Raw genomic sequence first — 13,847 nt, 5'->3', positions numbered from 1 at the left:
TTATGAGGACTGTGTGTGGATACTGCCGAGTGTCATGTTGGTTCACACTGGAGAATTAATTTTCACTCAATATTAATTCATTACATTTACCTCATTTATGTCAATAACCAGTGTACCTTCATAATTGTATTGTATAGTCTCAACGTATCTGTGTTGAATGGATGTTAATGTACTTTTGTGTTTGCTTGCACAAGGTTTCAGAGCACCCTGGCCGTCCTCAAGCTGCTGTGCCCATGGCATCGTCCTCCTTTGAAGTTGATAAGCAGGTGACTAATTTTCTGGTGTTGTTATTATTGCAACAAGAACACAGCCGAGTTGTTTGGATGTTGATAGTGAGGGTGTTAGACACAAGTCCTATAGTGTTGGTTAATGTAAGATACCTACATTATGAGGACTGTGTGTGTTTTGGATGCGTAAGTCTATTGAAAGATGGGCTCTCAAGTCTGTGTGTAACAGAGACCCTGCAGTGTATGAAGCTTTCAGGTACATTATTATGAGGACTGTGTGTGGATACTGCCGAGAGTCATGTTGGTTCACACTGGAGAATTAATTTTCACTCAATATTACTTCATTACATTTACCTCATTTATGTCAATAACCAGTGTACCTTCATAACTGTATTGTATAGTCTCAACATATCTGTGTTGAATGGATGTTAATGTACTTTTGTGTTTGCTTGCACAAGGTTTCAGAGCACCCTGACCGTTCTCAAGCTGCTGTGCCCATGGCATCGTCCTCCTTTGAAGTTGATGAGCAGGTTGCTGTACTGTTATCACCAGACATGGTTGAAGCCCTAACGCAGCTCATAAGCAGAAGACTAGAGTGTGGAGTCCCGGAAGAAAACCCCTTCCTCTTTGCAAGACCCAACTGTTTGACTCCTTACAGAGGACAGGACTGTCTCAGGATTTATGCAAATGACTGTCGTGCACAAAGTCCTGAACTCCTTAGGTCAACACAGCTACGCAAGCATGTTGCAACTTTGTCACACGTCTTGAACCTAAAAAATCACGAGCTTGACCAAGTTGCTGACTTTCTAGGCCATGATATCCGTGTCCACAGAGAATTTTACAGACTTCCAGAGGCTACAACCCAGCTGGCAAAAATATCAAAACTACTACTTGCCATGGAGAAAGGGACCCTTGGAAATCTCCAAGGCAAAACATTGGAAGAGATTGAAATTGAAGGTATTTCTAAGTAGATAGTATTTTAAGGTGTCTAGTTTTTAAGCTTTTGAGTGTTCTTAACACAATATATTTAATAACCTTACTTTTACATTAAAGCTGTTAAGAGAAACAAGGAATGTTTGTACCTGCTGTTTAACATCTCCAAAAAGTTGATTCTGTTCATCTGGACATAGCTGAAGTTGATTCTGTTCATCTGGACATAGCTGAAGTTGATTCTGTTCATCTGGACATAGTGTTTTGTGGGAGAAATGTTTCGTCACTCATCCAAGTGACTTCTTCAGTCTCAGCTGACTGCAGGTTTCAATCTTATAAACAGTACATTTGCATAATGACTGAAACCAGCCCACTGAAGGAACAATGGGCTTGGAGGTCAGTCCTTAATCTTAATTATGCAAATTCTCACGACCATTGATCAGCAACCACTGACCAAAACCCACTGATCAAAGACCACTGATCAATGGCCATGAATACCATTCACAGAGAGCTCTTCTGTGTTGTGCCATGCGCTTCGCCAGAGGTTGTTTGGTTTCCCCGATGTATAAATCCTGGCAATCCTCCTGGCACTTAACAGCGTACACTATTTTACTCTGTTTGTGTCGGGGGACCCGATCCTTGGGGTGGACTAGTTTTTGGCACAGTGTTTTGGGGTTTGAAAGCCACAGAGACCCAGTGTTTAGATAAAATGCGTCTCAACTGCTCCGATACTCCTGACACATATGGGATCACTACAGGTTTTCGTTTGGGCAGCAGTTGTCCTTCTCTCCTGGATTGGCTGGAGCTTTCTTTAGGAGCCGTCCCAGCTTTGACAAAAGTCCAGCTGGGATAACCACATTTACTCAGGGCCTTCCTGATGTGATGTTCTTCTGCCTCCTTGGCCGCTGTGTCAGTGGGGATGGTGTTCGCTCCTAATGACACCCAGTTTGTGCTCCAGTGGATGATGAGAGTCAAACCTTAAATACTGATCCGTATGTGTAGGTTTACGGTACACGTCAGCTTTTAGATGTCCCCCATTACTGATGGAAATCTCAGTCTAAGAAAGCTAACCTGCCACTTTTCATAGCCTCCCTGGTGAATTTCATGTGTCGGTCCACAGAGTTAATGTGATCCGTGAATTGTGGTACGTCCTGAGATTTGATTTTCACCCAGGTGTCATCCACATACCTGAACCAATGGATTGGTTGTGTTCCAGGGTAGGATAGCAAAGCCCTCTTTTCCACTTCTTCCATGTACAAATTGGCCACGATGGGTGAAACTGGGGAGCCCATGGCACACCCATGTTTCTGCCTGTAGAACTGACCCTTGTATGTGAAGTAGGTGGAATGAAGACACAGTTCCAAAAGCAAACACACTTGGTCGATGCTGAGAGTGGTCCTGTTGCTGAGGTTGGTGTCATAATCTCTTACGGACTACCTTCAATGCTTCCGTGACTGGGATGCAAGTGAAGAGAGATGTAACGTCGTACAAGACCATGGTTTCATCTGCCTCCGTAATGACATCTCTCACCCGTCCATCCATCCATCTTCATCCGCTTTATCCGAGGCCGGGTCGCAGGGGCAGCAGCCTAAGCAGAGGCCCAGACCTCCCTCTCCCCAGCCACCTCCTCCAGCTTATCCGGGGGAACACCAAGGCGTCCCCAGGCCAGCCGAGAGATATAATCTCTCCAGCGTGTCCTGGCCTGCCCCGGGGCCTCCTCCCGGTGGGACATGCCCGGAACACCTCGCCCAGGAGGCGCCCAGGAGGCGCCCAGGAGGCATCCTTGTCAGATGCCCGTACCACCTCAGCTGGCTCCTTTCAATGTGGAGCAGCAGCGGCTCTACTCTGAGCCCCTCCCGGATGGCCGAACTTCTCACCCTATATCTGAGGGAGAGGCCAGCCACCCTTCGGAGGAAGCTCATTTCTGCTGCTTGTGTCCGCAATCTCGTTCTTTCGGTCACCCTCTTCACCACGACGGACCGGTGAAGCGTCCGCATCACTGCAGCCGCAGCCCCAATCCGTCTGTCAATCTCCGGCTCCCTTCTCCCATCACTCGTGAACAAGACCCCGAGATACTTGAACTCCTCCACTTGGGGCAGGAACTCATCCCCGACCCGGAGTGGGCACTCCACCCTTTTCCGGCTGAGAACCATGGCCTCAGATTTGGAGGTGCTGATCCTCATTCCCGCTGCTTCACCCTCGGCTGCGAACCGTTCCATTGCGAGCTGGAGGCCCTCACCCGATGAAGCCAACAGAACCACATCATCCGCAAAAAGCAGACTTGAGATTCTGAGGCCACCAAAGTGAAAGCCCTCCACTTCTTGGCTGCGCCTAGAAATCCTGTCCATAAGAATTATGAACAAAACCGGTGACAAAGGGCAGCCCTGGCGGAGCCCATCACCCACCGGGAACGAGTCCGACTTACTGCCGGCAACGCGAACCAAGCTCTGGCAACGGTTGTATAGGGATCGAATGGCCCGTAATAATCGGCCTGATACACCATACTCCCGCAACACCTCCCACAGGACACCCTGAGGGACACGGTCGAATGCCTTCTCCAAGTCCACAAAACACATGTAGACTGGTTGGGCAAACTCCCATGCACCCTCAAGTATCCTTGAGAGGATAAAGAGCTGGTCCAGTGTTCTGCGACCAGGACGAAAACCGCATTGTTCCTCCTGTGTCCGAGGTTCGACTAGCAGACGAACTCTCCTTTCCAGCACCCTGGCATAGACTTTCCTAGGGAGGCTGAGGAGTGTGAGCCCCCTGTAGTTGGAACACACCCTCCGGTCTCCCTTCTTAAAGATGGGGACCACCACCCCGGTCTGCCAGTCCAGGGGTACTGCCCCTGATCTCCACGCAACATTGTAGAGGCGTGTCAACCAGGACAGCCCTACAACGTCCAGAGCCTTCAGGAACTCGGGGCGGACCACATCAACACCAGGGGCTCTGCCACCAAGGAGTTGTTTAACTGCCTCAGTGACCTCGCCGCCGGAAATTGGTAGGTCATTCCCCTCATCCCCAGACTCTGCTTCCTCCTCGGAAGACGTGTCAGTGGGATTAAGGATGTCCTCGAAGTATTCCTTCCACTGCCTGACAATTTTCTCAGTCGACGTCAGCAGCGCTCTGCCAGCACTATACACAGCGCAGGTAGAGCACCGCATTCCCCTCCTGAGACGCCTGACGATTTGCCAGAATCTCTTCGAGGCAGTCCGAAAGTCTTTTTCCATGGCCTCCCCGAACTCCTCCCACACCCGAGTTTTTGCTTCAGCCACTGCCCGAGCCGCATTCCGCTTGGCCTGTCGATACCTGTCGACTGCCTCCGGAGTCCCACAGGCTAACCAAGCCTGATAGGACTCCTTCTTCAGCCTGGTGGCTCCTTTCACCTCTGGTGTGCACCATTTGGTTAGGTGATTACCACCACGGCAGGCACCAACCACCTTGCGGCCGCAGCTCAATGCAGCAGCTTCGGCAATGGAGACGCTGATCATGGTCCATTCGGACTCAATGTCCCCAGTCTCCCTCGGAATGCTGTTGAAGCTCTGCCGGAGGTGTGCGTTGAAGATCTTGCGGACTGGGGCCTCTGCTAGACGTTCCCAGCACACCCTCACTACGCGTTTAGTAGGGGTGCAACGATACACAAAATTCACGGTTCGGTTCAGTTCGATACTTTGGTGTCACGGTTCGATATTTTTTCGATACAAAAAAAATGTTCATGCCTTTTTATTAATTTGTCATTTATTAAATTTTCACGGCACATTCTGCACCACATCTCTGTGCGTTCATCATTTGTTTGAAGCCAGCTCACCTCCTGCAACCACTTTTCTGAGAATACGCGCTTCTTTTGTGGTTTAGACTCCATTTCTTTGGAGGTGAAGGAACACCAAAGTAATTGCTTAAAGGATTTTGCTTCTTCAACATCTTTAAGAGTTCTAAACAAATGTCTGTCCTCCTCCAGAAAATCCTATGTACGCAAACACGCGTTGCAACTTCTTATCTTGTGCGCGTTTTTTATTTTGACAGCGAATGCGCACCTGCGGACCACTTATGTGCAGCCCTGGTTATTTAGCTCGTCATATTGCAGCCACAGAAATTCTTTTGTCCATGAAACCATAAAGCTGCACTTTCTTTTTGCCTTATAGTCTGATTTGTCATAACTTTTCCGTTTTGTGGTAAGCTTTGTTTGGCTGTCACTTCTTCACGCTGACCTGTCTTATTTGGCTCAGCAGAACTAAAATATATATCCTGCTGCTTTTACACATGCACTCACATAACGCTCAGCGATTCTCTGCGCGATCAACCTCTCACATGTTTAAGCTTGCTGCGGGAGATTTCACTTGTCATGTTTGCATAGTAAGCTAACGATTGATAAGATGTCAGAGGAATTGGTGCGCAAATTATCATCACTCACCAATCAGTGCTGTCGCTCTCTATACGCAGTTCGCACGATTGCAAAGTGAAAGCAAAAAACAAGCGCAAATTCAAACGCAATTTCAATATGTCACATATTGACAGTGGCTCACCGATGCCAATGACATAATTACCCAGCTACATTTCCGAAAGAATGCAAAAGCATTGACATATATTTTGCGAGCCCTGTATCTGATTGAGGAATCACTCATCTTTGGAAAAGAGAGTTTATTACAGAGAAATGGCTCTTTCCAAAATAAAAGCTATACTATACGCTTCTTCTGGGCTATATTCTCAGCACCATATTAAATATATCAGGTCCCCATAAGGAGAATCATGTGCTAACGGCTGTCTAAATGACTCGGGTAAAGTTTGTAGCATGCGTGCTTGTTGTTTTTGTCTGCTTCCACTTGTCTTTGCACTAGGATGATGTCGGAGTAAATGTGCAGTCATATTCGTTGTGTTCCCACTAGTGCTGTCAGCGTTAATCTGAAATGAGGTTAACGACACAACACCTCCGTTAACGAGCTACTGCGGATTGCCTTGTGCGTGGGGCTGGACGGCCAACACAACGAGCTAACTGCGCTAACACACTAGTTCCCACCCATGTAATTGAGCATTGCTGGCACATCCAACATACTGTTTTACTTTAATCCATGACGCGCTTACCTTCAGGGTCATACTTCACATGAAAACCAAAATAGTTCCAAACGCCAGATCTGAATGAGGGTGGGGGAGGTTCAATTTGCCATGTTGCAACGAGCTTAGCTTCTGTCTCGCTAGCTTGCCCTGCGCTCAGTGAATCTGCGTTCGACTACTCCGCCTAGGCTGCACTGTCGAGCGCAGATCCACTGAGCGCTCAACACAGACAGCATCGTCAGAAGGGAAGTTGATAAAATAAATTAAAAATGTTGTATTGTTCGATACATATGCGTACCGAACCGAAAGCACTGTATCAAACGGTTCAATATCGATACGAGTATCGTTGCACCCCTAGCGTTTAGGTGCACCGGTTCTGTCCAGCGTCCTCTCCTGCCACCTGATCCAACTCACCACCAGGTGGTGATCAGTTGACAGCTCAGCCCCTCTCTTTACCTGAGTGTCCAGAACATATGTTCGCAGGTCTGGTGATACGATTACAAAATCAATCATCGATCTGCGGCCTAGAGCGTCCTGGTGCCACGTGCACTTGTGGACACTCTTATGTTCGAACAAGGTGTTTGTTATGGCCAAACTGTGATTTGCACAGAAGTCCAATAACAAAACACCGCTCGGGTTCAGATCAGGGAGGCCGTTCCTCCCAATCACGCCCCTCCAAGTCTTGCTGTCGTTACCCACGTGAGCATTGAAGTCTCCCAGCAGGACAACAGAGTCTCCAGGTGGAGCACCTTCCTCTCCATGGTGATTTTGGATGCTGGGGGCTTTGCATTGCTGAGACAGGCCAAAACTTTCGTCTGTAGTTGCTATGCTTCCATTTCTGCAATATTGTTGTTACGAATTGCTGTTTCTGTGGCTGTGATCAGCTCCACTAGCGGGATTTGTCCCGGTGTGACAGCAAAATTCAGCCCTTGAGCAAGGATGTTTTTCTCTGTTTCGGTGAGCTGTCTGTCAGACAAATTCTTCACCCACTTGTCCACATCCTCTGTGTCGCATCCTTGTCTCTTCTGGTCACTGAGGACACTCTCCGTATTTTGCCGTGGTTTCCGACGTACAACAAGTAAGTCAAACTTCCTTTGTTGCCTGGTCTTAGACTTCTTGTGCTGTGCTAGACGAGCCTTCTCAGTAAAGTCAAACACCTTTTTAAGAGTATTCTCATCTAGAAGCATTGTCAGTCTCTGTTGGATCCGCTCCTCTTGAGATTTTAGCATGTCCATGGTAAAATTTGTTTGCCTCACCCGTTCATTAAGCAACTGATGCTGTGCCTTCTGGAGGATTTTTGTTGCCCGGAAGCCTTTAACGAAGAGCTCATTTGCAGACTTTTAGGAGTAATCCGGTTTTGTCTGCATCTGAGGCTGAATCTCAGGTGGTTCCTGTAATCCACCATCTTACGTGCTGTTTGCTCATACTGACGTACAAGCTTCAGGCCGTCCTTGCCAAAGTGGGTTAAAACGTCTTGATGCATTCAGAATGCCTCGATTCATAATCAAGGAGGGGGCCTAAGGCCATCTTACAGTGCTGTGATTGCAGCCATTCCCCAACTCTCTGTGTATGGTACTCATGGCTATTGATCAGTGGTCTTTGATCAGTGGGTTTTGGTCAGTGGTTGTTGATCAATGGTCATGAGAATTTGCATAATTAAGATTAAGGAACTGACCTCCCAGCCCATTGTTCCTTCAGTGGGCTGGTTTCAGTCATTATGCAAATGTACTGTTTATAAGATTGGGGAAACCTGCAGTAAGCTGAGACTGAAGAAGTCACTTGGATGAGTGACGAAACGTTTTTCCCACAAAACGCTATGTCCAGATGAACAGAATCAACTCTTGGAGATTTACTTACCTGGATGATTGAGAATGCATCAAGATGCTGCTTAACATATTTTTTTGTCAGATAACCTAGACTTGACAGACTCTGGTGAGAGTGAAGACGGCGAGGCTGACAAAGAATACCCACCAGCACAAACAAAAATGGGTAAATGCACCAACAAACAACTCATATTTATGTAGTATTCAGTTGAATGCAATATTGTGAGATGTTTCAGGTATACACAGTTATTTAAAAGGTAGTAGTAAGGATTATATGTGCACTGTAAGTCTTAAGTATTGAAAATGTCTTAATTTGTTTTGGGCTGAGGTTAATACACTGCTTAAGCTATTCTTGACATAGTCATAAAGATTGATGTCTGTCAAATAATGTCACTAAAGAAAGGTCTAACCAGATCAGTACAAAAAATGTAATAGTACTTACATTGATAGTTTTGTGTTGTGATGCTACAGATATCTAGCCAGAGATGTGTGTAAATGAATCAACCACAACGCAACAGAGCATTAATATTGAGCTACACTATTCAACTACAGAAAAGGGAACTAGGCAATTTGTTGAGGTACCTCCAGGGACCTCTGACAGTATTACCCACTTCCTACAGTGTGCCCACTGATGATGATTGTCTTATAACTGGACTGTTGGAGTATTGTGTTTACATTTTTACAAGGTATGCCGAGAACATCTCTTCCGCTTATCCTAACCCCAGCAAGTGCACTTATTGGACTTGGCTGCCCAGTCGATAAGGCGGGACGTTAGCATAGTGGTTAGCACTGTTGCCTCACAGCAAGACGGTCCTGAGTTCATTGGTCCAGGGTCCGCAAACATGGAGTTGTTTTCTCCATGTTTGCGTGGGTTCTCTCGGCATACTTCAGCTTCCTCGCACAGTCCAAAGAAACTGGGGTTAGGTTAATTGGTCACTCTAAATTGCCCATTGATGTGAATGTGATTGCATATAGTTGTTTTTCTCTGTGTTAGTCCTGTGGGAGACTGGCGACCTCAGTCATTTTAGGACTGAGCTATGGACCTGAGGATTACTTGTATTTATGGATGCCTCTCTCCTTGTTAGTGAAAATCATTGTCTTGTTAAAGGAAAGTCTAAACAGGAACAGAAAATGTGACTGCTATATTGAGCTAAAATACTCCTTGTACTATAGGGAGGAGTACTATGCCACCTGTAGAGGAACCTTCAAACACCTCAAACGGTATAACTATCCATCACCCTACATATTGATGGCTCTTCCATGATTACCAAGCCACTCATATTGTTTGTGATATTTTTGTTTTACTTTTCTATTTACAGATGTGGACTCGGCTGGAGAAGGCACATCACGAGGTACCACAAGAATAAAATATTTTAAAATATCAAGACACCTTTGAACAGATTATTTGAACAACAGACTAGCAAATGGTTATCTCTGTAACAGTGTTTGACAAGCTTTTTGATGTCTTTCATCTGTGTGGATGGCTTTTATGTTTTATTTCTAGTAAAATAGGTGTGTCCAAAGTTTTAACTGGTACTGCAGATATATCATGACAATTCACTGATATGCCAGCTGAACAAATGGTCAATGTAACTTTAAACTTCCTCAGTCATTTTAGGACTGAGCTATGGACCTGAGGATTACTTGTATTTATGGGTGCCTCTCTCCTTGTTAGTGAAAATCATTGTCGTGTTAAAGGAAAGTCTAAACAGGAACAGAAAATGTGACTGCTATATTAAGCTAAAATACTCATTGTACTACAGGGAGGAGTACTATGCCACCTGTAGAGGAACCTCCAAACACCTCAAACGGTATAACTATCCATCACCCTACATATTGATGGCTCTTCCATAATTACCAAGCCACTCGTGTTGTTTGTGATATTTTTGTTTTACTTATCTATTTATAGATGTGGACTCGGCTGGAGAAGGCACATCACAAGGTACCACAAGAATAAAATATTTTAAAATATCAAGACATCTTTGAACAACAGACTAGCAAATGGTTATCTCTGTAACAGTGTTTGACGGGATTTTTGATGTCTTTCATCTTTGTAGATGGCTTTTATGTTTTATTTCTAGTAAAATGCTTTCTAGTTTTGGGAAATGCAGTTAAGATTACTTTGAAAAGACACAATGCTTATTCAAATTCAGAATGAATAAACAGGTGTGTCCAAAGTTTTAACTGGTACTGCAGATATATCATGACAATTCACTGATATGCCAGCTGAAGAAATGGTCAATGTAACTTTAAACTTCTTCAGTCATTTTAGGACTGAGCTATGGACCTGAGGATTACTTGTATTTATGGGTGCCTCTCTCCTTGTTAGTGAAAATTATTTTCGTGTTAAAGGAAAGTCTAAACAGGAACAGAAAATGTGACTGCTATATTGAGCTAAAATACTCCTTGTACTATAGGGAGGAGTACTATGCCACCTGTAGAGGAACCTCCAAACACCTCAAACGGTATAACTATCCACCACCCTGCATATTGATGGCTCTTCCATGATTACCAAGCCACTCATGTTGTTTGTGATATTTTTGTTTTACTTTTCTATTTACAGATGTGGACTCGGCTGGAGAAGGCACATCACGAGGTACCACAAGAATAAAATATTTTAAAATATCAAGACACCTTTGAACAGATTATTTGAACAACAGACTAGCAAATGGTTATCTCTGTAACAGTGTTTGACAAGCTTTTTGATGTCTTTCATCTGTGTGGATGGCTTTTATGTTTTATTTCTAGTAAAATGCTTTCTAGTTTTGGGAAATGCAGTTAAGATTACTTTGAAAAGACACAATGCTTATTCAAATTCAGAATGAATAAACAGGTGTGTCCAAAGTTTTAACTGGTACTGCAGATATATCATGACAATTCACTGATATGCCAGCTGAAGAAATGGTCAATGTAACTTTAAACTTCTTCAGTCATTTTAGGACTGAGCTATGGACCTGAGGATTACTTGTATTTATGGGTGCCTCTCTCCTTGTTAGTGAAAATTATTTTCGTGTTAAAGGAAAGTCTAAACAGGAACAGAAAATGTGACTGCTATATTGAGCTAAAATACTCCTTGTACTATAGGGAGGAGTACTATGCCACCTGTAGAGGAACCTCCAAACACCTCAAACGGTATAACTATCCACCACCCTGCATATTGATGGCTCTTCCATGATTACCAAGCCACTCATGTTGTTTGTGATATTTTTGTTTTACTTTTCTATTTACAGATGTGGACTCGGCTGGAGAAGGCACATCACGAGGTACCACAAGAATAAAATATTTTAAAATATCAAGACACCTTTGAACAGATTCTTTGAACAACAGACTAGCAAATGGTTATCTCTGTAACAGTGTTTGACAAGATCTGATATGAAAGTTTGGTCAATATGACATGCCAGAATTTTACAAACATTGCATAGTTCATGACTAATATCCAGTATGACCTTAAAGTTGGCATGAGGAATTTTCTTCTCAGGTTCAACATTAGAATACTTTTCTTATTTTGGTTCTTATTTCAGTTTTGGGATTTGAAAGCCACAGAGACGTTATCTTTTAAGAAAATCCGTATCAGCTGTTCTTGTCCTTCTTCGCTCCTGGATTGGCTGGAGCGTTCTTTAGGTGCCTTCCCAGGTTTGACAAAAGTCCAGCTGGGATAACCTCATTTACTCGGGGCCTTCTTGATGTCATGTTCTTGTGCTTCCCTGGCCGCTGTGTCTTTGCTCTATTTTGTAATATCTTGATGACGCCCAAGTTGTGCTCCAGTGGATGGTGAGAGTAAAGCCTTAAATACTGATCTGTCTGCATAGGTTTACAGTACACATCGACTTGAAAGTTGGCTCACTTAAAGCTCCAGTAAACTCAGCTTAAATACTAATATTGCATATTAATACTTACCATTAATCATCTTCAAAAGCCTGATTAACAGTTCAAATGTTCATAACTATTCGAAAACAAAGATGGGAAACTGCTTATCTTGCTTTTTAAACCATATATGAAAACTACATTGGCATGTTAGATCACCTTTTGATTGAAATCTTTTTATTTTTATTTTAAGAGACAATATGAGAGTTTATTGTCAGTGTTGGTGATTCTGTAAATGTGTACATCTTTAAACTAATATTTTTTTGCACGAGTTATTTCTGACTCAAATGTTTTTTAATCTCCCATGTTTCACGGTTTTTATCAAATGAGAAAGAGGTTTCATGTGAGTCATCTTGTTTTGCTGAGTATGACATCAGAGTAGACTGTCCTACATTGTCTTCGGAACAGATTGTTTTGACTTTCAGAGGAATGGAAACAAATGTGTGCCTTACATCACTGGATCTTGAATGAGTCCTCAAAGTATCCTGGATATCTTTAGAGTTTTCATTAATGCTGGTTGTATCTGATCACCCAGAACTTGTCATAATGCCAGGTCTGAACTGGGCTACTGTTACAGTACAAAATCACATGAGAATAAGAGTGGTGGAAATGAGGAATAATTTGCTTGACAAACTAAGTGAAAAGATCAGAGGACAAAGCTGAAGTAATGGGTTGAACCTGGATTCTGCATGATTGGAAGTAGAGGACAATAAAGGAGGACATGATGAAACTGGATGGGAACTAATGTCACTTTGTAATTGGGTGTCCCGTGGCATTCACATAGTTAGAAGTTCTATCTTTAATAGTTTTCTTTGAGTTAATGTTTTTGCGGGAAAGAACGAGCTAGATCTTCTAATCAGAATATAGCTTTTAAGACACTGTATTTATCTAACATGGCAAAAAGCCAAACCCCCGTGTAAATCTAAAGCCCCACAGCTATTTAAACCAAGTGAAAAAATGCTGTGGTTAATGCCTGGACTTCTTTTTGATATGTGTACCATGAAATGGATTTGATGTTTACATCCATATTGTTCTTGAAGAGTAACTTTATAATAACTTAATAATTAACAAATCAAAAGTAAGCTGATCTTATTTTCTCTCCCCCTTGTAGCATTCCCTGGAAATGGCGCAGAAGGGGAAAATCCTCGAAGGAGACAAAAATGTCCATGGTCTCCCAAAGAGATTGCAGCAGTCATGAGACATTTCCGTGGGCACATTGCAAATGGGAAACTAGCCACTGTGACAGAAATCAAACAGTGTAAAAATGCTGAACGTCCTGTATTAGACAGTCGCTCTGTTCAAAATGTGAGAGACTTCGTCAGGAACCGCGGCATAACTCTAAAAAAAAGGAACAGCCGCTAAACGATTAATCAAGTTACAAAAATATATACACAGATGTTTGACATATATGTCATGTTTGCAAAAAGCACGTGTTCTTGTTGAAATAAACTTGAGTATTCACCATCAGATTGGCTATTATTATATATATATATATATATATATATATATATATATATATAATTTTTTTTTGTCTCTAAAGACCGTACTTAAAGGGAACATGATATGTGAAAAGCACCTTTTCTGTGCTTGAGCATGTATCTTATTACCAATTCAAGAACTCTGAAGATACACAACCCTGGAACCTTTTCTTTTGGAACTGAATATTTGTCTTTCAGTGAGGCTTTCTTATACTGAGGGGAAAAGTTCCTAAAAGCAAATTCTCATCAGCAGTTGTATAACTCAAATTAAGGAAGATATGTGCTTAATGTAAATGCATAATATACCAACTAGGAAATCTAACCTTTAATTGCTAGCCTTTAACAGAGAAGACCTGTAAATTCATGGTTGAAAAGTTACCTTTGGAACTCTTATCCCTGTATTGCTTTGACTTGAGCATTAGACATTTCATAAAGACTATAGGGAATTCACATTATAAATATGTGATGGCTCCAAT

General features: G+C 43.2%; 1 protein-coding gene across 1 annotated transcript; it reads left to right on the top strand.

Moving 5' to 3' along the window:
• Nucleotides 1-692: 692 nt before the first annotated feature.
• On the top strand, nucleotides 693-13,351 carry LOC148094633 (uncharacterized). The gene is made up of 5 exons (XM_087837447.1): nucleotides 693-1,184; nucleotides 8,115-8,195; nucleotides 9,793-9,840; nucleotides 9,939-9,971; nucleotides 13,005-13,351. The coding sequence occupies exons 1-5, from the start codon at nucleotides 725-727 to the stop codon at nucleotides 13,253-13,255; spliced, it is 873 nt and encodes a 290-aa protein (XP_087693573.1). The 5' UTR covers nucleotides 693-724; the 3' UTR covers nucleotides 13,256-13,351.
• Nucleotides 13,352-13,847: the final 496 nt, after the last annotated feature.

The sequence above is a fragment of the Neolamprologus brichardi genome, unplaced genomic scaffold, assembly GCF_056152115.1.
Source record: "Neolamprologus brichardi isolate AB-2024 unplaced genomic scaffold, ASM5615211v1 NODE_ptg000033l+_length_6344489_cov_1, whole genome shotgun sequence".
In the NCBI taxonomy this organism is placed as follows: domain Eukaryota; kingdom Metazoa; phylum Chordata; class Actinopteri; order Cichliformes; family Cichlidae; genus Neolamprologus; species Neolamprologus brichardi.
This window is presented reverse-complemented; position numbering and strand designations above follow the sequence as displayed.

Excerpts from the sequence above, each read along its gene's own strand:
- LOC148094633 (XM_087837447.1), top strand. The coding sequence starts at position 725 with ATGGCATCGTCCTCCTTTGAAGTTGATGAGCAGGTTGCTGTACTGTTA. Across the intron at positions 8,196-9,792 it reads ACCAGCACAAACAAAAATGG|GGAGGAGTACTATGCCACCT; the intron begins GTAAATGCACCA and ends ATTGTACTACAG. Across the intron at positions 9,841-9,938 it reads ACCTCCAAACACCTCAAACG|ATGTGGACTCGGCTGGAGAA; the intron begins GTATAACTATCC and ends ATCTATTTATAG.